At 42.1% G+C, this 23363-nt stretch overlaps 2 protein-coding genes across 3 annotated transcripts in view; one reads left to right on the top strand and one right to left on the bottom strand.

The window, feature by feature from the left end:
• AVL9 (AVL9 cell migration associated) overlaps positions 1-5862 on the bottom strand; it is a 147310-nt gene extending 141448 nt beyond the window's left edge. Inside the window, exon 1 of one of the 2 annotated variants that reach the window (XM_087713057.1) lies at positions 5597-5862. In XM_087713057.1, the coding sequence (XP_087569183.1) occupies positions 5597-5710 (114 nt within the window). In that variant the 5' untranslated portion in view covers positions 5711-5862. The remainder of the gene's footprint in view (positions 1-5596) is intronic. The other variant, XM_014054255.2, reaches the window with a different exon arrangement.
• A 2547-nt stretch (positions 5863-8409) lies between these two features.
• LSM5 (LSM5 homolog, U6 small nuclear RNA and mRNA degradation associated) lies at positions 8410-20591 on the top strand. Its single transcript, XM_087713056.1, has 5 exons — positions 8410-8562; positions 10862-10957; positions 13084-13111; positions 16261-16333; positions 20310-20591. The coding sequence occupies exons 1-5, from the start codon at positions 8517-8519 to the stop codon at positions 20340-20342; spliced, it is 276 nt and encodes a 91-aa protein (XP_087569182.1). The 5' UTR covers positions 8410-8516; the 3' UTR covers positions 20343-20591.
• The last annotated feature ends 2772 nt before the right edge of the window (positions 20592-23363 follow it).

Raw genomic sequence — 23363 nt, 5'->3', positions numbered from 1 at the left:
CTTTGTAATTCTTCCGTATAAACCAATCCTCTCCATTCCATTCAATATGTGCCCACAACAGACTTTAATATTTGTATGTGTGTAAGTATGTATAAACATACATGTTCAAGCAGATATACCTCCTAATCATATACTGCAACAGTAAATAAATCAAATTTATATAGCCATACATCTATCTCATCCAAGGCAACTCTTAGACATATTAGACAACTTCCACTCCCATCTTCTCTTTTGGATGCCCCCCTCGCCCGCTGCCAGGAGAGCCTCCCTGACACTGAGCCGGAGAGCCTCATTCTGATGCAGCCCCAGACAGGAACAGTGCATGAAGTTGTGACACTCCCAATGAAAGCACAGGAGACCCACTTGGAGAGATCAATGGGATCTTCTAGTCCAGAAACCCAATGGTGACCTCATACTACTTGCAACTGGTAAGGTATTTACTTTACAAACAAGCAAATCAAAATAAAAATCAGAAAGGAGGTACTGATAACATCTTCAGAAATGTATCTTGATGTAGGACCAAATCCCTTCCTAAAATGAAAAGCCCACCAGTAAAACACTATGGAAACCGCCGGAGTCAAACTTCCTCAAGAAAATGAAAAAAAAAATGTTTGCCACGAAGGATGCCGAACAATTGGAAACCTTTGCCTACTGAGGCTTGACTTCCGGAGACCAAACCCCCACTGTAGGGAGGAGGAACCAACCAGGTGGTTCCGCCCCAGGCGACTGATGGACCCCGTGAGGTTCCAGACGGAGCTTGCGGTTATTCCTGATACTCTCGCCCACAGTCCGGTGGAGACTCTGGTTGCTGCCTGGCACTTGGCAGCATCGGAGTCCCTTGACCGGATTGCGCCACTACGGCCACTCCGAGGTGGCGGATCCCGGAGGCCTCCTTGGTTCACCGAGGAGCTCCGGGAGAGGAAGCGCCGGAGGAGACGCCTAGAGCACCTATGGAGGTCCGATAAATCCGATTCGAACCGAGCACTCTTAACAACCTGCACCAAGGAATACATCAGGGCACTTAGGGCAGCAAAAAGATCTTATATTGCCACCTTGGTTGCGTCTGCTGAGTCCCGTCCAGCCGCCCTGTTTAGGATAACCCGTTCCCTCCTAAATAGGAGGGATACGGGGGACCCCTTGCAGGGTAGGGCTGAAGACTATGTCCAGTTCTTAGCGGACAAAGTTGCTCAGTTTCGGTCGGATTTGGACTCCACTTTTGCAGATCCAGCCGAGGCACAGGTGGATAATTCGGTAGACCATCGCTGGGTTGAGTTTCAGGATGTTGCCCCAGGGGATGTGGACAAGGCCATGAGAGCTGTGAGTGCCTTCACTTGTGTACTGGACCCGTGCCCCTCCTGGCTGGTTGCCAATAGTGGAGAGGTGACACGGGGCTGGATCCAGGCGGTTATTACCGCCTCCCTTCGGGAGGGGCACTTCCCCGCCGCACTTAAAGCGGCAGTGGTGAGACCCCTCCTGAAGAAACCATCTTTGGATCCAGCCGTCCTTAACAACTACCGTCCAGTCTCCAACCTCCCCTTTGTTGGGAAGGTTGTTGAGAAGGTGGTGGCCTCCCAGCTTCAGCGGTCCTTGGAGGAAGCCAGTTACCTAGACCCATTCCAGTCTGGCTTCAGGCCTGGTTACAGCACAGAAACCGCTTTGGTCGCATTGACCGATGATCTCTGGAGAGCCAGGGATGGAGGCCATGCACTCGGGCCCTTGTGACCTCTAGGCTGGAATACTGCAATGTGCTCTACATGGGGCTGCCCTTGAAGAGCATCCGGCGACTTCAGCTAGTCCAGAATGCGGCCGCGCGAGTGATTGTGGGTGCACCTCGGTTCGCCCACATAACACCTATCCTCCGCGAGCTGCGCTGGCTACCTGTTGATCTCCGGGTGCGCTTCAAGGTGCTACTTACCACCTACAAAGCCCTTCATGGTAGTGGATCTGGGTACTTGAGAGACCGCCTCCTGCCAATTACCTCCTCGTGACTTATTAGATCGCATAGATTGGGCCTCCTCCGAGTTCCATCTGCCAGTCAGTATCGACTGGCAACTACGCGGAGGAGAGCCTTTTCAGTAGCAGCTCCGACCCTTTGGAACGATCTCCCCATGGAGATTCGTACCCTCACCACCCTCCAGACCTTCCGCACAGCCCTCAAGACCTGGCTATCCCGTCAGGCCTGGGGTTAAAGATTATAATCCATCCCCGCCCGAATGATGAATGTTGCTCTATTCTTTTAATTATGTATTGTCCTATATGTCATTGTATGTTTCCCCTTCCTATATAAGTTGTAAGCCGCCCTGAGTCCCCTCAGGGAAAAGGGCGGCCTATAAATAAACTTAAACTAAAAAAAAAAAAACTAGTGAATGGGGAAGCATCTGATTCCCTCTTCTTCCCTTCTTCATAGTGGAGCGTGAGAAGAACTTGCGTTTCAAAGTATCAATTCTTAAATCCTCCTTTATCGGAGAATCTTGGAATGCCCGGTTGCAAATAAAACCCCATCTTCAGAGGCGGACTGACTCTGGATACCTTCCTCCTGGCCCCGGAAAGTAAAAGCCACCAGGGCAGGGCGCCCCACCTCTCCTCGCCCGCCCCCTCGCGCAGCGCCCCGTCCGCTGGGCTGCGCCGGAATGCAGGTGCCGGACCCCCCCCCATGCCCGCTCGCCCCTCTGCGGACCAGGTTCAAGTTAGGGGTGCGGCGGAGGGAGGGGGGAGCAGGTCAAAAGCTGCCGCACAGAGGGGGCGGCGGTGGAAAGGCAGCCAACCAGACTGCCACCGCCGGCCACCGCCAGCTCCGCCGCTCTTCCCGCCCCCTTCCCAGCCCCACAGTCCAGCGATCACAGCAGAAGCAGCCCCGGGTCTCTGCTGCCGCTCCCTGCATTTTCTGGATGGGGTCTCGCAGGAAGGAATCCCCTCTCCAAGGGATCCCCTGAACATGGACTTGAAGAGCCGTGCTCTTCAAAACAAGTCTGGGGAGGTCCTTTGCAGGCGGCCAGTTCTAGCCGCCTGCAAAGGACTTCCCCACGTTTGCTTTACAGAAATCTCTGCGCGGCAGATAGAAACTGCTGCGCAGGGTTTTCTTGCCACGTGTGCGGCCGCGCAGCCACGCACCTTAGAGGGAACAGTGGTTGTAACTTTGAACAGTCACTAAATAAACTTCTGTAAGTTGAAGACTACATGTACCTAGTTCTTCTTGTTTTATAGGCACATTTTAAAATAAAAAAATTTATAGTCATCTATTTTTATGTTCTACAAATAAAGATGAGCCTCAGAGGAATGCTATCTCTCCATCAGTTTCATTAAAATATCTAAAAAAACAAAAGAAAATCAAATGGCGCTTAAAAGTTACTGATGAAGCTGTCAGTGGATGCATTCGTAATAGACAAAAAGAATGTGTTTCCACAGTGAGAATATCATCATAGGACACCTCAAAATAATAAACCTGTCAAAATAATTTATTAGGTTATCATATTCCTGCACTTATTCTTCAATTATTGTATATTCTAACCTACAGAAAACTATTGCTTCTTTAAATAACAGTATCAGAATTTGCCTTGCACTGAGGTTTTTAGACTGTTGGATTAGTTACACAGTTGATTTAAACCAGTGTTTTTCAACCACTGTGCCGCGGCACACTAGTGTGCCGTGACATAGTGTAAGGTGTGCCGTGGGAAAATTACTTTATATATAGTCAATATAGGCACAGAGTTAAATTTTTTTAACATTTTCTAATGGTGGTGTGCCTCGTGATTTTTTTTATTGAAAAAAGTGTGCCTTTGCACAAAAAAGGTTGAAAAACACTGATTTAAACAATCAAAGTTAATTTTACATAATTTCAGTAACAGATCATAAGTCACTAAATTATGTATGCTTTTTTGTAGTTCATGTGGAATAATAGCCCTTTAAAAATCATTTAATTATTTTATATCTTTCTCATAAAAATGCCTTGATATAGCTGTACAGTATATAGACAACATAAACTTATTTAATTCCATTCTGACAAGTTTGTCCACAGTGACGCACTGGTTGGAATGCAGGACTGTAGGCTACTTCTGCTGCCTGCTGACTGTCTGCAATTTGGCAGTTTGAATCTCACCAAGTTGACTCCATCCTTCAATAGGTCAGTAAAATGAGGATCCAGATTGTTGGGGGCAGTATGCTGACTCTGTAAACTGCTTAGAGAAGGCTGTAAAGGACTATAAACTGGTATATAAGTCTAAGTGCTATTGTTATTACATTCCACTCAATTTCTTACAAGAATATTTACAAATGAAGATCACAATTATAAAGTTACAATCTAAGCATCTTTCTTCACGCAGTTGGATTTGGCACGGACAAGATATGAACAGAAAGTTCTGTAAGTGAAGGATCAGATGATGGAATGTATCTACAGAAGAAGCCCTGGGGATCAGAGGAAGGGTCATACTTGGAGATAGGACCCAGGTATGGATGGAATGGACATGAGAGTGAGGAATATGAATTCTGATACAACATTTTCTGTTGTCTTCATTACTTTGCCTTAACAATTAAGAGCTTTGCTCCTTCCTGTCCTCTCTCACTGCAGATGGGGGAGCTACCTCAGACAAAGACTTAAAACTGCTTTTACTTTTCTCTGAGGAAGGAGGGGGGTTACAGGGGTGCTACCTTGAGAAGAACTGTTTGTTCTTTTATTCTGCTCTGCAATATGGGGTGGGTGGGCTCTAAAGTCATAGCGAGATAGAAGTTAGCACATTACCTGTTAGAAAACCACTAGCCAGGATATTAGACACAAGAATAGCTTGCTTATAAGAAAACTCACAAAAACCACATAGATAGCAGACTTTGCAAGATAATCGTGACCTGGGTAAAAAACAGGTGACGTGACATTTAGCTATTTAGCATCACAAGCATAAGGGTTTAGGGGGCTGAAATTCAATAATCAATCAATATTATGTAATGCATGCATTATTAAGGGAAGGGCAAAGGGTTGAATGTGAACACCCCTTGACTTTAAAAATTAAGATTTTAATCTGGGCCTTTGGTTAGCCTTCGAACCAGGGTCCTTATATCTTGGTACCAAAATAAAAGTATAATTCTGTATCGCACTTTGTGTCAGGTGACTTATCAGCTTAGACACCAAGCAAGAGCCCAGTTTTTGGGTCAATACAAGGATAAAGTAGATTAGAAATACTAAGTGACCTGAAGCTTCATGGTATCTGGACATTTGAATCAGTAATTTATATACTCCCACAATGTAGTTATATAGGGTTGTTCACACACACACATATTTTTTTTACATTTAGAGAAATGTGCAAATGCATTTTTGATAATACCCTATCATATAATATGCCTATAGGAATACAGAAATCGGACGGTGAGTTGGGACTAACGGGAATTGTAGTCTCAGTTACAGAAAGGCATTACCTTTAGAAAGGCTGAGCAAATGGAAATAAATGAAAATAACAAATATTATACATAGAAGATGAGTGACAGGAAAATTGGGATGCCCGAGCACAGAAGAGATGTAATACGGAAGGAAGTATGGCTGGAAAGCGGAAGAAGTACAAAAAAGTGACACGATCGGTCAAGGAAGCCAGTCGAACTGGCAGCCGCTCACCTGGCAGCCCTTCTTGTGATGGAAACCGACCACCACGATGTGTAGCACTGGACCCCTAGGACAGCCGCCACTTCGAGAGCAGAGATCGGGATTCCCTTTGGCCCTTCGCTCCATCTAGGAGCCCACACCTCTGTCGCCACACAGCCGCGGCCGCCCCTGCAGCAGGAAGGCGTTTACTGCGGAGCTAGGAGCGCTTCCTTTTTCTAAACGCGTGAAACTCGTCGTCCGTCAGAAGTTGCAGTTTGGCTATCACTGAGCATGCTCCGGGAGTTCGAGCATGCTCAGTAGCTCCTGTGGAAGTAGTGTTCCTTCTGAACTCATCTGGACTGACCGGGTAGTAACAGAAGACGAAGGAACAGGCGGTGGACCGCTCGGGTGGACTCTAGGGTGGGGAAAAAACCTCACAGGCGGTTGGGTAGATCTTCAAAGAAGGGCTTAAACTACAAGAGTTAATTCCAGTGGGAAGGGTTATTTTATGACATAGACGCTCCAAAATGACCCTTAACTATAGTAATATAATGCCTGCCTGCAAAAAGAAGTTATGACAGGAAGGAATTTCTTTATCCTATTACCTCAGGTTGGTTCTCCTGGCAACCATCGACCAATGCTTTGTTCTTAAAGGAGCAGAAACTGGCTATTCTACCCTTAGTAGGATTCAACGGTGTGCATTCATTCACAACGGCAGTGCTGCTTAGTACGGTGTCTGCTTAGATTTCCCAATGTAGCTTGGGTTTCTTGTGAAACAACCACAAGTAGCTTAAATGCTGTACAATCCAGAAAATAATCTAATATATTAACAATAGTCTTATATAAAAAGCAAATAAATCATTTATTAAGTAATAATAATACATATATAAATTTAAATAGATAAACTACACAAAAGTTACTTGAAAAAGTGCAGGCTCAGTCTAAACTATCTCTTAAAAATAGTATCATACCATATATGAGAGCCTCAGGACAAACTTAGATTGCTATATACATTCAATATTTATCAGAAACATAATATGATTAGTTATTTGTTTATATTTCACTAGTTTCCACAATTTGTAAGCTGTCTAGGGTCACCTTGTAGGGGAGATGAGTGGCATAGAAATTTAATATTGCTCTTATTTTAAATAAATGAAAAAATGCTGGTAGCCTTTAAAAAAACAACTGTGAATAGCACATAAATACTGAAAAGTAGTAACTAAAATTATTTACATATCAAAATATTGGTTAGTCTGAGAAAAGTTTATGTGGTTGCCATGAGCTGGCCAACTTAATGTGCTTGTTCATTGTTAACTATGATTTCTTCAATCAACCAAATTTCTTTGTTAAAACTCTGAACCATAAACAATTCTTACAAGCTGGATTTGTTCAACATTGTAGGCTTGGATGGCACCTGGGTGTCATACATTCTAATACAGATAAAACTAGTAATATTCATAGTTGTTACATTCATCCAGTTTATGTATTTCTAGTAATAATACATTAAGTTATATTAAGTTATAGTCTTTCATTATTAAACTGTTCCATATTTCAATATATTTTTCCAATGCCAATTATCATATTGTTTAAACATACATAATGCTGCCTGTGCTGTGCATAGATGTAGGAACAACTTTTTTTTCTTGAGTCAGTATTTCCCGAGTTCTTTATTTCAACATTCCTTTGTTTCTGTTGAAAATTAGGAAGAATTGCTGTTGAAAATGTTTATGTTTTTTCACAATATATGCAGACAAGAGCAATTCTAAAAATAGTTTTGGAGATGGGAAGTTGAAATTAGTGGCTGCAATTTGAGAAAAAAGATTTTGGGCCGAATCTTTTAGGGAACTGTTTGCTGCCCCTTAGAATTTGCTGAGATGTTAAAAGAGGATCGAATACAGATACTTGTTCATTGGTTTCTTTAATCCAGGGTCTTTCCTCTTGCTTCGCATAAGGCAAAATGATGAAACTGGAATATTTGATATTTGTTAGATGAAAAATAGGCACAATTTCTTATTGTTATATGAAAGAATAAAATCTGATAGGATTTGGGAGCTAATCGGCCTTGTTTATTTATAATGAAAAACTGCAAACATTTTCAGCATTTTTAAAGCATTTCTACTCTGATCTTAAGTCAAAAAAGTTCCCAGAACAATTGTCTTTCAAGTAGAGTCATCATCAGGCATACAATTTAAGTAACAAGTAGGAGAGCCTAGCCAGAAGAGAAAAAAAGCAAGCTTAAAAAAAAATCATGTGAGATAAAAATATATTAGGCAGAATGATGCAAATGCTTCAAAAAGATGATTCTAGAAAGGCACAATGGTTGAATATGGGCATATTCTTCCAGGGCAAGTATTACCCGTTGTTGGAAAAAAAAAACCCGCAAAACTTTCAAGCCAAAATTTACATAGAATGGCGTAAATTGGCGTTGGATGCTGACTTCGTGAACTACAAATTATAAACGTTCATTCTTTCGGCATTAGAATGTCTCGAAATTACATTCTCCGGCGTCTATAATATAAACATATTCGCCAGATTATCTCCCCCCTCCCAAAAAAAACCCCTTGAATTTGGATCAGCAACCATTTCCTATCATAGTTTGAGTATACCGGCAAGCACGCAAATTGCGCATTGGACGCTCGTCTAATTTAACTCAATATGTAAACCCTCTATTATTCTTTCCCAAATAACAGGCATAAAACAATGGCTCATTTTCGCGATGTAAGTTTCAGCTATTTTTAAAGCCTGTATCTTTTATTTTATGCAATAGGCATTGACAGCTGTTCAACAGCTTCTCGCGAGGATTCTTGTACCTTTCCCTCGCTCTGGAAGTTCGATTATTCCTTCTCGACTTCTAGGTCTGCTTCACTGTCTCCCGCTTCCTCGTTCCGACCAATAGCCTCGCAACAACTCCAATAATTGGAAGCGGAGTTGATTGGCTAGATCTTCTTGAAGAATGGCGGCCAACGCGACTACCAACCCGTCCCAGCTTTTGCCGCTTGGTAATGAAAGTCAAGCTCGCGTGTGTGGGTGGCGCGGCACGCAAATCGGAAGACTCGAGTGGGGTTGCCGCAGTGCCGTTTGCAAATGGCATAGAGTGTAGAAAAAGTCCAGCCTCTGATGCGGGATCGAAACCATGAATGCTTGGGCATGCGTCCCCTTAACAATCGGATCCAGCCTTCCGTAACTCCCACCAATGGGCCTAAGGTTGACTGTGGTCGCGTCAGAAGGGCTCCAAGTTGGATAAAGCTGCTGAAATTGGTTTCTAAGCAAGATATAGAACGAAGGGAAAATATTTGATTATGTTAGATTGCTGATAGAATGGGATGGTCTATCAGTGAAAGGAAAGTGAAAAACTGCACAAATAAAAAGAATCGTTCTTCCATTCGGCTATTTTCATTCTAAAGTTTGAGGCAGATGAGGCTCGAGTTTCTAGCAAGAGAGAGCAGTATCCTATTATAGGTGACAGTTAATTGCTTTCTCCCCATAGGCATAAAGATTTGAAAGCAAGTTTTGTATTTAAGGATACTTAATGGGAAGCATTTTACAAATATAAGATAATACATTTTATATTATAAACATACACAAAGTATTGTAAAATATAATAAAGAGATCCCAATCGGATGGGATACAGGTCTATTATTTCTAAAATTGTGCTTGAAGTTACAACGTTTTTTTCCCTTCTCAGCCAGCAAAATCTCTTGATATATAGTGACCTGTGGGAAAGATAAAATTTGAAAGAATAATTGGAGTAAGAGTGATAATTGTGTTGTTTGGTTTCATGGAATACAGTAGTTTTAACATTTTGTACCTGGGCAGATTTTAAGATGAATAGGGTAGGTAAGGAAAATAGATTGTTATAAAAGTGTATCATTCTAAATCAGGATTTGGGATAGGAAGCTGGATTGGTTAGGGCTAAAGTCACAACTCCATTCTGAAATTCTGTCTAGGTTCATCCAGCTCCTAAAAGGGACCCACATTAAATACCTTGAACATTTTGAAGGAGATTTTTCCCATGAATCATTTTTTTGCCACTCCTTTGTCTTTTTCTGTTGAAAAAAAAAGCAACTGAAGTTCTAGATAGCTGATGTCTGAAGCACTGGTTCTTTGATAGCCAGCTTTTTGCAACCTTTTCTCAAAAGGAAAACAAAGAGTAAAACACTATAAATGCACTGCTTCAATATATAATGGCTTCTCAATAGAGTAATGGTAGAGAAGGAAAGAAGCTTTACTTGTGAGCTCATGGTCATGGATAGAAATTGCCTATATGGTATAATAGTTTATAGACTGGCTGTTCTCATTCTTTTCCAAGAATAAGGTGGGCAATACCTTTGCTCTACTCATCATGAATGGGTAGGTTCCTAGGTTATAGCAATAGCAATATAGCAGTAGACTTATATACCGCTTCATAGGCCTTTCAGGCCTCTCTAAGCGGTTTACAGAGAGTCAGCATATTGCCCCCAACAATCTGGGTCCTCATTTTACCCACCTCGGAAGGATGGAAGGCTGAGTCAACCCTGAGCCGGTGAGATTTGAACCGCTGACCTGCTGATCTAGCAGTAGCCTGCAGTGCTGCATTTAACCACTGCGCCACCTTGGCTCATAGGTTATAAGACTATCCTTGGCTCCTTTGACATTCTGTCTCCTTTCCCCTCTTTGTTTATATGCACTTAGCCACTTAGACCCACACAAGAAAAGAAAGATTTATTTGAACTGTAGTGCCCCAAATGTAATGGTCTTCATCACAGAGCTGTAAATGATTTTGTAGCAGTCTTCTTATAATGAAAATCATATATAATGAGGAAAGAATTAGTTATGTGCAGTTTCATACATCACTATTAGTTTATTGTAAGTGTAATTGCTTAGTTGAGAACAACCCCCCATGTAATTCATTCTTATTTAATTTTGAATGCATATTTTATTTTTGAGAACTCAAACCAATCTACAGTATGGCTTGCATTTTCCCTCTTGTAGCAGTCACAGGAATGGTCAAGTGGAGAGTACTTTGGATTTTGCCATCCTACATTGTAACCCATTTCATTGTGCTGTCATTTTTACTGTAATTTATGACTATTATACAAAAATGTGTATAATTCAAAAATGAAAGCTTTGATTTCTTTGTTTTAAACCCATTCTTTCCCAGACAACCAGAAAATACATCAAGGTATAAGATATAATAATAGCATTTAAATTAAAATTGGTGTCAAGATCTAGAAAATTTAAATGCAGTGTTTTGAATGTAACTACTTTGGGAGATAATATTTCTTTTAAAATATTAACATCTGTTTTTCTATGTTACAGAACTGGTGGACAAGTGTATAGGCTCTCGTATTCATATTATAATGAAAAGTGATAAAGAAATTGTTGGCACACTCCTAGGATTTGATGATTTTGTCAGTATCCTTTCTATAAATGGAAGATTTTCTCTAGTTTTTAAAATGAACTTTTTCAACTGTTATTTCTCTAGAAACAGTTTTTGTAAATTAAGATGAAATAACAATCTTCAAATGTCTGTAACTGTTGAGTATTTAGATTTTGTGAGAAGTTTTTAATATGTGATTTGGAAACTATAACCAGACAGAACTTGAGCCACAAATGAGTCTGGAATTTTGATTGTAAGTTGCTGTGGTTATTAAGCAAGACACCTACAAAATCACATAGCTCAATGACCACAATGCCAGTTCTCTCCATTGCAGTCATTTAAGAGACTATGCATGGGTACCTTAAGGGATGAGGGAGGCCCATAACCCACCCAGTGCATGACCTTCTTTCCAACTCGCAACACTCCTAAGATTTCTTCTCCCTGCCCCATCACTTCCAGGTTTACTTATCTTTCTCTTCTGCAGCTGCTGACAGGTTCGCCCATACAATATAGGGCTCAGCTAGAAAGCTGGCAAAAGGCAGTCTTCTTCAAGATTAGAGGCAATGTTTCTCAAGGCTGTCCAGGACAGAAAGTTAGTCAGGAAAGTGATGTTTCTCGGCAACTGTGAGCTTTCTAGCTAGTTGTGCCTTGAATTGGTTGGTTATGCCAGTCAGCAGCTGCAAGGAAAGTAAGTAACCCAGGCATGGTGGGAACCATGGGGTCAGGGGGGAGGCCCATGCAACAATGGACCTAGCTGGTCAAGAATTTGAGGCCTGCAGCAGGTTTCTGTGCATCACCAACCAGATAAGGCATTCAGGCCCATAATGAGGGAGGGGGAGCTGAAGTGTTTCCAAAGTCATGAGAATGGGGACAGTGAAGCTGTTAGAACTTTAGATAATGGAAATAGGTTCCTTCATCAGCACCATCATAATTATGAACAGATGCTGAATAACAGATGGTTATAAGTCCGGGAATGTCTATTAATGTTAACAGAATATATAAAATATATCAAAGATACCTTTCAAGGCCATGACTGAATTCCGTATATCATGGGTCTTCAAACTATGGCCCTTGGGTCGCATATGGCCCACCAAAGGCATTAATCTGACCCACGCAGAACCACGAGGCTGCCCTGCCCGCATCGTCCCACCCACCCTTCAAGTGCAGGACTTACCTTTGTGAGCCCTACAGAGCCGCGGTGGCACAGTGGTTAAATGCAGCACTGCAGGCTACTTCAGCTGACTGCAGTTTGGCTGTTCAAATCTCACCGGCTCAGGGTTGACTCGGCCTTCCATCCTTCCGAGGTGGGTAAAATGAGGACCCGGATTGTTGTTGGGGGCAATATGCTGACTCTGTAAACCGCTTAGAGAGGGTTGAAAGACCTATGAAGCGGTATATAAGTCTACCTGCTATTGCTATTGCTACAGGCTAGAACTGAAAGATAAGGGCAACAATTTTTGCCTGTAGAATTCTTCTAGAGGTTAAGGGATGAAAAACGGGATGCACAGATACCCAGGAGGCCAAAAAACTGGTGAAAATAACCTGTTTTTCACCTCCCCCCGTCTCCAGAAGATAGATATAGAGAGATAGATAGAGGGAGAGAGAATGAGAGAGAAAGAGAGAGAGAGAGACAGAGAGAGATTTCTCAAGCTCCTCGGGGCTGAGAAGAATTGCTAGAAAACTGAGTTTCCTGAAGTAGACCACTAGACTCCTAAACAACTGAAAAAATGATCTAGTAAAAAGAAAAGGCAACCAAAAGAACAACAAGCCAAAAAAGCAAATAGAACACCCCCAGGAGCAAAACAAATTAAAGTTTAATTTGTGTGCATTGTTCAATGGACTGTTAAGTTGGCCACGCCCAGCTAGTCATATGGCCTAGCCACACCCAGCCAGTCAAATAACAGTCTATCTATGCTCCCCCCACCCGGTCCGCCCTCTCCTCCCAACAGTCTGAGGGGTTGTGAATTGGCCCCCTGTTTAAAAAATTTGAGGACTCCTGCTGTATATATTGAGCAATTGAAAGGCTGTCAAGGCATGCAAATTAAGTTAACATTTTTGATATTATAAAAACAACTTTAGTTTTGTTAGAATTTATTTTGTGAATACAGGAGAAGTTAATACTTTTGTGGTGACTTCTTAAATCTTTCTTAACAAATTCCAGACATGGTATTAGAAGATGTCACTGAATTGTAAGTATTGCTTCTCTGGCTTACAACCTCAACAGATTTTGTGTTTGTTTGTTTTTTGGATCAACAAGTGTCTAACTTTTGCCCTTTTCTAAAGGTGCTGTTTATTTCTCTTAATATAGTAGATTTCGATTTCTCTGATACAATGCATAAGCTAATAGACTTTCGGTATTGGCTGAGAATTATTTGAATGGCATGTTCTAATTGTGTTTTCATACATATTTTAAAAAGTAGTGCATAATATTTTCTGCATTTAAAAGTTTACATATATATTTGCCAACTACATTCTATTCTGTCCTTCTCAGTTAATATACTTATTACAATGCAATAATTTTTTAATTCTGGAAATTTGATCCTGAAAAATACTTTGTCTAAAAAGAAGCACGTTAGTTAAAAAGATTTATCAGAACATAAATATAGGACAACATCAACATTACAAGAGACTACAAAGACATTGCAGGTAATGAAATTGGGGGTAGACAATCTATCAAAACTGAATGAATTTTCTGTTGAATGTTGTAGATCTTTTAGAAAATTATTGGTACATTTATTATTAAAGGGTAAAATATTGTTATGGATTTACAACTTGAGATAAGGATATCCCATCTGGGTTAAATGACACTTTGAGATACTGCCAATAGTTCAACTAAAATTGTAAAAAATCAAGAGTTTTCTTCCCACCTCTACCTGAGAGTTCCAGTTGAAGGTGTTATATCAAAGACATCTAGCTCCTGCTAGATTAGCATACTGTATATCCGTGATGGCAAACCTATGGCACGCGTGCCACCTATGCACGACACACCCCACCCCACCCCCGCGCTTCCCTCGCTTTTGGCATGCGAACCAAAAAAAGATTCACCATCCCATATGTCACATACATTCTTCAAAATATTAAGAGTGGCTATAGAAAAGAGATCATTTTAATATACATGGTAGATGTGTGATAAGTTAATACTCTTCTGGCACAAAGTTTTTGCTAAAGTTAACATAACAACACATAGTCAAATGCTATTCTGAGCTATGCGTTGTATTTATTTATAAATTTAATTCCTCACTTAAAAATGAGAAGCTGCCCTAATTTCTTTTTTGCAGAAAAACTAATTATTGCTCAGGAGTGGATATTTCTTAATTGAGTTGTGGGTCTCAGTTTTATTAGAAAAAATGCTAATGAATATAGGATAATAAACTTGTAAATTCAAGAATCACATTTTATCAAGTTTAAGTATAATCAAATGCAGATTATACTTTCTATGTTGTTGCAACAGACACAAACATGTCAACTCTTATAAAATATGGAAAATATGAACTATTAAACTTTTTTGTTAATAGTGCCTTTTACTAATTTTATTTATTCCAATAATTCTTGCTTAATTTGTTCTTTTGTACACTGCTATTCAGTAAATCATTTACATTTTATAATTAAGAAATATGACTAACCTGGAATATGGAATATGTAACTAGGCAGAAAGTCTCCTAATTTTAAGGAATGGATCCAGGCTAGGAGTTCACGATCTATTTTTATAAAGTCTTTAGGTTCTAATAATGGGAAGATAACGCAGTATATTGCTATATGATTTAATTATAAGTGTACTGTATTTTTCACACTATAAGACACAATTCCCTCCCCCCCCTCAAATGGGTGGAAATGTCTGTGTCTTATAGAACGAATATTGCAGCGGGAGGAAGGGGCTGGTCTGCTGCCTGACACTGCTACTGCCATTTGCCACCAACAGGAAATGCTGGAATCTTCACTGTCAAGCAGCTGATCAGCCGTTGGATCAGTATCCTGGAATACTGCCTATCAGCTGTTCTAGGTGGTGGGGATCATCACCACTGCCACCATTCAGTGATAATTGGCAGTGGCAATAGGTGGCGATAGGCAATGACGACCCCTCCACTTAGAACAGCTGATCGGCGGTATTCCAGGAGTCCGATACAATCACCGATCAGCTGCTCGATAGCAAAGGCTCAGCTCAGCTGACTGGTGGTGGGCTGCAAAGGAGCGGAGCTCTGACAAGCCATGTGCTGGGGCTGCAATAACGTGCTGAAACTGACCACGCTGTTTGCTGTTTCCTTCAAGGATGCTAGTCAGATGAATATCAGATGGATGTTGGGAGGCAGAGGCATTTTTTTTTTCATTTTTGTTTTCTTCCTCTAAAGTTAATGTGTGTCTTATGGTCCAGTGCGTCTTATAGTATGAAAAATAGAGTAATTCTTGAAGTAATTCTATATAGGTATTTATATTTATTACATTGACCTAAACATTAGGAGACTCTGACTTCCAGGTGTCCATGATGCATGAAAGCTGCCTGAGTGGCTTTGAGTCAGTCATACTTAGCTGCCTCACAGGATTGTTATTTTGTGGGAAAACAGGAGGCAGGAATATTAGGTATATTTACTGCTTGAGTTGACCAAATTAAATAGAGTAAAAATATAAGGTTCAATTTTTTTCTTATGTATATTTTTTTCTTTTACTATATAATCATGATTTAATGTAGACTATTTTGCATTTCATTATTTCATGAATACACTTTTTAAAAAAATGCTTCTACTACTAAGTACTAAGAACTAAGTATGCTACTAACACTTCCAATGGGCCTATTCAGTTTATGTTACTTCTGCTGTGTTGGGACAGTTTCAGCAGATTGCTTCCCATACTGTTCTGAGAAAATGAAAACAAGATTTGCATTGCATTTTGTGCTGAGCCAAACTTTTTTTTAAACCAAGTATAGAAAATAAAATATGTTAAATTACCTCCTCATAATATGTCAAACTTTGTTTTACAGACTACAGTATCTAGATCTATGTATCACACTAAGCCACTAAATACCCAGGGCTTAAGTGATTTTAACATGGAAAGTATGGTAGCTGCTTCATTGAGTCTTTCTACTTAGATCAAATGGATATATTTGTGTGACAGATAAAATACGACATAATGCATACCAGAATTTATAATGCTTGAATTGTATTAGTTTGGCCTGTTCTTAGGAAAAAAGGACCATTAAATTTGGTATTGGCGTTTTATGTAAAAGTGCAAGAGACTGCAGTATTAATTAAAAAGCTAAGCTTTGGATGAAGCATATCTTAATAAAATAATTTTAATAGTTTTCTTTTTTTGTTAACATATTGTTTGTTTTAATCATGCTCAACAGTGAAATAACACCTGAAGGAAGAAGAATCACAAAACTGGATCAGATTCTGCTGAATGGAAACAATATAACTATGGTAAATAATTTGTGCTCTGTAGTTTCTTCCTTACATTGTTACTTATCAGCTCAAACAGCTCATGGAAGACTGGTTTTTTTAATTGTCATGAACAACATTTGGAAAATAATATTATTACAAATATATAATTAGGGTATATTGATGCAACAAGTTGGAGCAAGAATGAACATTGGCATTGTTCAGGATTCCTGCTTCAGGGAGGTAAAATTTTATTACTGTGTTTCCCCCCAAAATAAGCCCTAGCATGCTTTTTCATGCTGACCAGAATATAAATTCTACCGCCAAAATAAGCACTAGTTCAGAGCATCATTAGCAGGGGGTGAGGAAGTGGGTGTGGCCAGTACAGGAGATGGAGAGCATGCATGTGGAGTCCAATGGTTTCTAGAAGCAGCTGCAGCCTGCACAGCCCAGTCCCTCCAAGCAGAAGCGTGGGGCGAAGCACGCCATCCATCCTACCGTCTGTCTTTATTTGTGGAGTGTGTAGCGGAATTGGAGGACGAGGTTGGATGGTGAGGGCTGAGAGCACAGGAGCCACGTCATGGCACCACCACCGTCCCACCATTAGCCTCACCTCATGGGGGTGGCACTGTCAATGGCTTGCAGAGGTTGGGGGAGGCACACAATCCGGCCCATCAGACATGCCTCCCCCCACCCACCCTATGCCTCTGCTTGTTGTTGATGCCGCTGCGAGGCAAGGCAGATGGTGGGGCAGGGGTGGCACCATGCTTTGGCCCCTGCACACTCGGGCCCTGCCATCCAACTTGTTCCAGCTCCACCACACACTCCATAAAGACAATAGGATGGTGGCTGGGAATGATGTGGTTATTCATCCCTCACCTCAGAAGCAAGGGGAAGGAAAGGGAGAGTGGTCACTTGAGGGCTGCCTCTGCCGGCTGCTCCCCAGGCTTGTGGAAACTCGGCGTTGAAGGAAGGGTCTGTTTCTTGCAGATTTGTCCTGATCCCCCCTTTGAACCTGACCTCCCTCCTTAGAGAGAGATGGAGGCCTTGGCTGGGCTGAAGCAGAGGAGAAAGGGTGGGGGAGAAGCCATGCAGCTAAGGACAAAGGAATTGCCCGCCTTTCCACGAGACTTCTCAGAAGACACAGCGTGCAAATGTAAAAGCTGTCCCTTCCAAGTCAGCAACAGTGTCTGGGCTCTGGCAGCAGAGCTGCTTAGCCATCTCCCTGGGAGTGTCTTGCCAGTGTCCCCTTGATGCCCCCCCCCCCCACAGTTCCCAGGGAGGGGGAGGGGGTGAGAGAGAGCAGAGGGGAGAAGCAGAAAATGCGGCCCGGACTCACAGCGCTTTGTTTTGATTTGCATGCCATGTCTCTTTAGAGGCCTTGTGGAAAGGTGGATGGGCCCCTTAGAGAGAGAAGCTAAGGACAAGGGGCTTGCATGCCTCTCTGCGAGATCTTTCTCTGGGCCCGGCGAGCTCAAGTAGTACTTAGCCTAGAATCATGGATCCCGTTCCGGGATGCATGCGACTCTACAGCGAAGGGATTGGTGATGCCGTACCGACGCTAAAGACTTAAGTCAAGTCAAGTCTGCGAGATCTTTCAGGAGACACTATGTGTAAATGCAAAAGCTGCTCCTTCCAAGCCAGCAGCAGCACCTGACTCAAAACAAAGTGCTGCAAGTCTGGGCCCCCCTACCTGTTTGATCCCCCCTTTTTGAGAAACATTTCAATACAGTAGCAGGTCAAGCCAGGTGGAATGGGACTGTTCCCCTCATGTCCTTCGCCCCAACCGATTCGGCCCCAGGGTTCTGCCCCCAGTCATTGACCTCTACCATTTCGCCTCTGCTGAAAAGACCTTAGCTGTTTGCCTTGGGCAATGGGACCCAGCCTCTTCAGTCCAAGAACCTTCCTCACTGGCCATTAGGCGAAATACTGCTCATCCCGGCCTTTTGGGCTCAGGAGATTGGCCCTTCCTCTGATTGGCCACCAGCCAATCAGAGGAAGGGAAGGGAGAAAGAGAGGGAGCAAGGGAGAAAATGTTCTGTGTCGGGTTTCCTCTCTAGGGTTTGTTTTTCTGCCAAGTCACCTCAGTGAATGGCTAGAAAACCATTTGCACCACCCTCCTTGAAATGTGAGAGGACAACACAAGGGCCACAGGAAAATTAAACTCAACTGGATTATGGTGTGGAGGTTGCATTCCCCCACTCACTTGCTTGAAAACTGTTTGCATCCCGCCTCAAAATGTGACATGACAACACATAGTTGAAAAGACAGAAGGTTTTTGGCTCTGTTACTTTGATTCAATCAATTATCATTATCTTCCCCAACCTCCACCCCCCAACCTGGTTGCATTTAACTTTCCTGTCACCCTTGTGTTGTCCTGTCACATTTTGGGGAGGGGGAATCCAAAGGTTTTCAAGCAAGTGGGGCAGGAATCCAAAGGGTTTTCAAACAAGTGGGAGGGGGGAAATCCAAACTGTTTTCAAGCAAATGGGGGCGGGGAATCCTCTCTGGGGTTTGTTTCTCTGCCCAGTCACCTAGGTCGAAGCTAGAAAACCATTTGCATTTCCCCCCTCCCCCCAAAATGTGCTGGACAACACAAGGGCCACAGGAAAATTAAACACAACCGGGTTGGGGTGTAGCGGTAGCATTCCTCCTCTTGCTTGCAAACCCTTTGAATCCCCCCACTTGTTTGAAAACCCTTTGGATCCCCCCCCCACTTGCTTGAAAACCCTTTGGATCCCCCCCCCACTTGCTTGAAAACCCTTTGGATTCCCCCCACTTGCTTGAAAACCCTTTGGATTCCCCCTCCCCCCGAAATGTGACAGAACAAGAAGGACCACAGGAAAGTTAAACAAAATCGGGTTGGGGTGTAGAGGTGCAGAGCTGTTGTGGAAGATAATGATAATTGATTTGAATCAAAATAACGGAGCCAACAAACCTTCTATCTTTTCAACTATGTGTTGTCCTGTCACATTTTGGGGTTGTGGGGTGGGAATGCAAATGGTTTTCAAGCATGTGAGGGGGGGGGAATGCAACCTCCACACCCCAATCCGGTTGTGTTTAATTTTCCTGTGGGCCTTGTGTTGTCCTCTCACATTTCGGTGGGGGGAGGGGAATGCAAATTGTTTTCTGGCGTGGACCGAGGTGACTCAGCCGAAAAACAAACCCCAGAGAGGAAACCCGACACAGAACATTTTCTCCCTCCTCCCCCCTCTCTCTTTCTCCCTTCCCTTCCTCCGATTGGCTGGTGGCCAATCGGAGGAAGGGCCAATCTCCTGAGCCCAAAAGTCCAGGGTGAGCAGTATTTCACCAATGGCCCATGAGGAAGGTTCTGGGACTGAAGAGGCTGGGTCCCATTGTCCAGGCCGAACAGCTAGGGTCTTTTCAGTAGAGGTGAAATGGTAGAGGTCAGTGGCTGGGGGCGGAACCCTGGGAGTGAAGGGCACGAGGAAAACAGTCCTAGACCCAAGCCAGGTGTTATTCAGATCACATCCCAGGCAATACAGAAACAGCTATGCCTTATCCCTTCCAAAACATGCTGGGATGTGATCTGAAACCCCCCCCCCCCAAGCTTGACCTGCTATCAGTATTGAAATGCTTCTCAGCTCTTCCCAAATGTGTTACATCAGCCGCCAAAATGTGCTTGCAGCGGCTGCTGGACACAAGTGGGTAGCCCCATGCGTCTGCCTGCTGCCAGTGCTGCCTACAGTGGTCCCAGTTCTGCAAGCGAGTGGTGAGCATGTCTAAAGTGGGACTCACCCACCACCCCTTGCACTGCAGGGAAGCAGCAAAATGTAGAGGAGCCATCCTCCCTTTGGGAAAGAGCCGGGAGGTGTTTCAATAACAAGTCAAACCAGATCTTATTCAGATCACATCCCGGTGTGTTTTGTAAATGAGAAGTTATTGCTGTGCTGGGGTTTGCACAGCAGCAGCAACAGACTAGAGGATTTATTTTAATTTTATATTTATTTTTATCTCCCTCCCAAAACAAAACTTTCACTTCTTTTTTCTCCAACAGTTGGTTCCCGGAGGAGAAGGACCAGAAGTATAAATATTCATTTGACATCACTGCAAGAAGTTTCGTTGCATATTTTGTGTTGAAACATATTCCTAGAATATGTTCTGAAATTTGTTAAATTTCTGTTCTTATATTTCATAGTGATATTTAAATATAACATAGCTCCCTTTTCAAGGATGCGGCATCTTTAATAATAGTTTTGTACATTAAAATCATGACTGTTGTAAAAACAAAATTAATTTGCCATTAGGGGCAAGAAAATAAAATGTTTTTTTATTCTGACTTGTATGTGGTTTAAGTAAGAGCATGGAATCAAGTAGATGTAGTTATTTTGAGCATTTCTACTTTGAATTAAGGCATTACAGGGTTGGGAAACAGGGATTTGGGGAGCGAGTGGCTAGTTAGTATTTTAAATAACAGAAAAAATACCATTAAATACATAAAATAATAAAATCGTGATTTCAAAAGCCTATTTGGGGTTGGTAAAGGGGTTATTTCTCTTATGAGTTTTCCTTTAATTAATTTTTGTACCCAAAAGATGAGACTATTTTCTCCTTGAATGAAAGCAAAGGTTGTTATTTGAGGAAGTAATAAATGAAAGGGAGAGATTTTGGTATAGGGCACTAGTCTAGAAGATTGATCAGGTAATCCTCACTTAGCAACCATAGTTGGGACTGGCAACTTGTCAGAAATAGTATAGGGTCTCCTGCTTGAGCGTGTTGGACTAGATGGCCTACTGTAGAAGATCCCTTCCAATTGTTAATCTAAACTCTGTTGTTATTAAATTCTGGGATTGCTGCGTGACAGATGTCTATTGCAAATTTAACACATTGCTTTCAGGTTGGTTGTTAAATCACTGTGGATTGTTAATCAAAACATCATGTGACTGCGACTTGCATTTTTACTGCCAGCTTCTCCATTGACTTTGCTTGATGATAGCTGGTTGTGAAGCATTCAAATGATGATCATATGAGTGTGGGACACTGACAGTCATAAGTATGAGGACTATCATAACTTCAGTGCCATCATAACTTTAAATGGCTACTGATGGGAATTGTTAAGTGAGATCTATAGTACTTGCTTCAATTAAAAAAAGAATGTAATAGGAATGATCAGCCTTTCGAATTTTAAATTGCTTTGCATTACACGGGGCATGTACAGATTGTTGATCAGGAATTCTTTAGTTTCAAACATATTTTTCCAGAAAATGTGCTGTATCTGCATGATCCTAGGAAAAGATGCAGCTGCTTTAAGGAGTTGCTGATAGATGCCTTTGAGCACCCATACATACTCTAAAGCAGCATTCCCCAACCTTTCCGGCTTTGCAGACTGGCAGGGGAGGAGAGTGGATGGTACCACGCAAATGGCACATGCCGCTCCATTTATACAAGCAGTGGGCTTTACAAATGCAGGCTCCCCCACCCGCTGCTTCCATGGCCTAGTTCCAAATGGGCCACAGGCCTGTAGTGGACCATGACCCAAGAGTTGGGGATCCCTGCTCTAAAGCACCTGTTCTCCTTTGTATCCAAAGTACATTTTTGTCATCAAATTTTCATGTATTTGTTTCATGCCTAGTAATTTTCTTACCATCCGTCCAAAGCTGTCATCCTCCATGATTTTGCTCCCTGTCTAAACAATCATTTGACAAATCCAGTTACACAAATAAAAGGAAAGAACTGGTGTGTGTGGAAAATCTTAGCCCTTTTTTAAAAAAAAAACAGAACTTATTATCCTGCAACTCCAAACAACATCTGTTTGTTAAACTATAAGAAATCTTACTTTCTTGGAGAAGATGTTACATGTTCATGGGAATTAATCTTACTGTGTTTCATCCTCTCCATAATGATGAAAGAGAAAGTTTGCTGGTATGTTCTATAAGTCCTTTTCTTAAATCTGTATGCTAGGTATACACGTAGATTAAATTATAAGTAGACTAGTTGATAACCCAGTGTTGCCCAGGTATTTATAGACATCATAGCATTTGTCTGACAGGGAGCCATTGGGACGGGCCTTACCCCTATTCCTATGCCCATTCCTGCCCTCTCCCTTCCCCTGCCCATGTGCTCCTCTTCCCCACCCTTTTTATCATCCTGGCAACGTTGCCCCAAATCCACCAGGGAGCACTTTCTGTTAAGAGAAGGAAACATCAAGCGCTTCCCCATTAGCATTCACTCTTCTTAATGGCCCAGGCAATCCATAGTTATGCTGGAACACACACACACACACACACACACACACACACACACACACACACACACAAGTGTTAGAGGTGTTTTGCCACCACAGTATCGGGAGCCATTGGGAGGGGCTTTGGGCCTTTCTTCCTCCTATTCCCATGCCAATCATCCATGCCCTCACTGTCCTCCCCCATGCTTTCCTCTTTCCCGCCCTGTCTACAATCCTGGCACTTTGCCCCAAATCCATCAGGTGCTTTCCCATTGGTTCACTGGAGGGCGAATGTCATGACTGGCTTTCCAGAGTAAGCTGTGAAGCAATTGACATCTCAAACAATTCCCACTGTAGAACATCACAATCACTCTCCTTAACGACCCAGGCGTTTCACGGTTATGCTGGAACACACAGACACACATCCCAGGGGTTTCTTACCCCCACAGTATTTTTTCCCAGGGAGTAAGTCATCTGTGTAGTAAGTTTGGTTAAAATTGCTTGAGGTGTTCTAGAGTTATGCTGGAACACACAGACATGGCCCCCTGGGGGTTGCAAGGGGTGTCTTACCCCCATAGTATTTTTTTCCTGAGAGTAAATCATCTGTGTAGCATACTTGGTTAAAATTGCTCGAGGCATTCCAGAGATGCTGGAAAAAATATACATACATACATACATACATACATACATACATACATACATACATACATACATACATACAACCTTTTTATATTAATAATAGAATAGTAATAAAATAGGTAGACAGACAGACAGATAGATAGATAGATAGAAAAAGAATGTTTAATTTTCTTGAAGCTATTGAAATAGAAGAGTTCTGAGTTAATGCAGGGGAAGAAAAGCTTGTTGGTACTTTAGAATCAGGCTATG

Source organism: Thamnophis sirtalis, unplaced genomic scaffold (assembly GCF_051295495.1).
Source record: "Thamnophis sirtalis isolate CommonGarterSnake01/CBP01778 unplaced genomic scaffold, rThaSir2_p1.2 scaffold_4, whole genome shotgun sequence".
NCBI classification, from domain to species: domain Eukaryota; kingdom Metazoa; phylum Chordata; class Lepidosauria; order Squamata; family Natricidae; genus Thamnophis; species Thamnophis sirtalis.
Note: the sequence above shows the minus strand (reverse complement) of the source record. Positions and strands in the feature narration are given on the sequence as shown.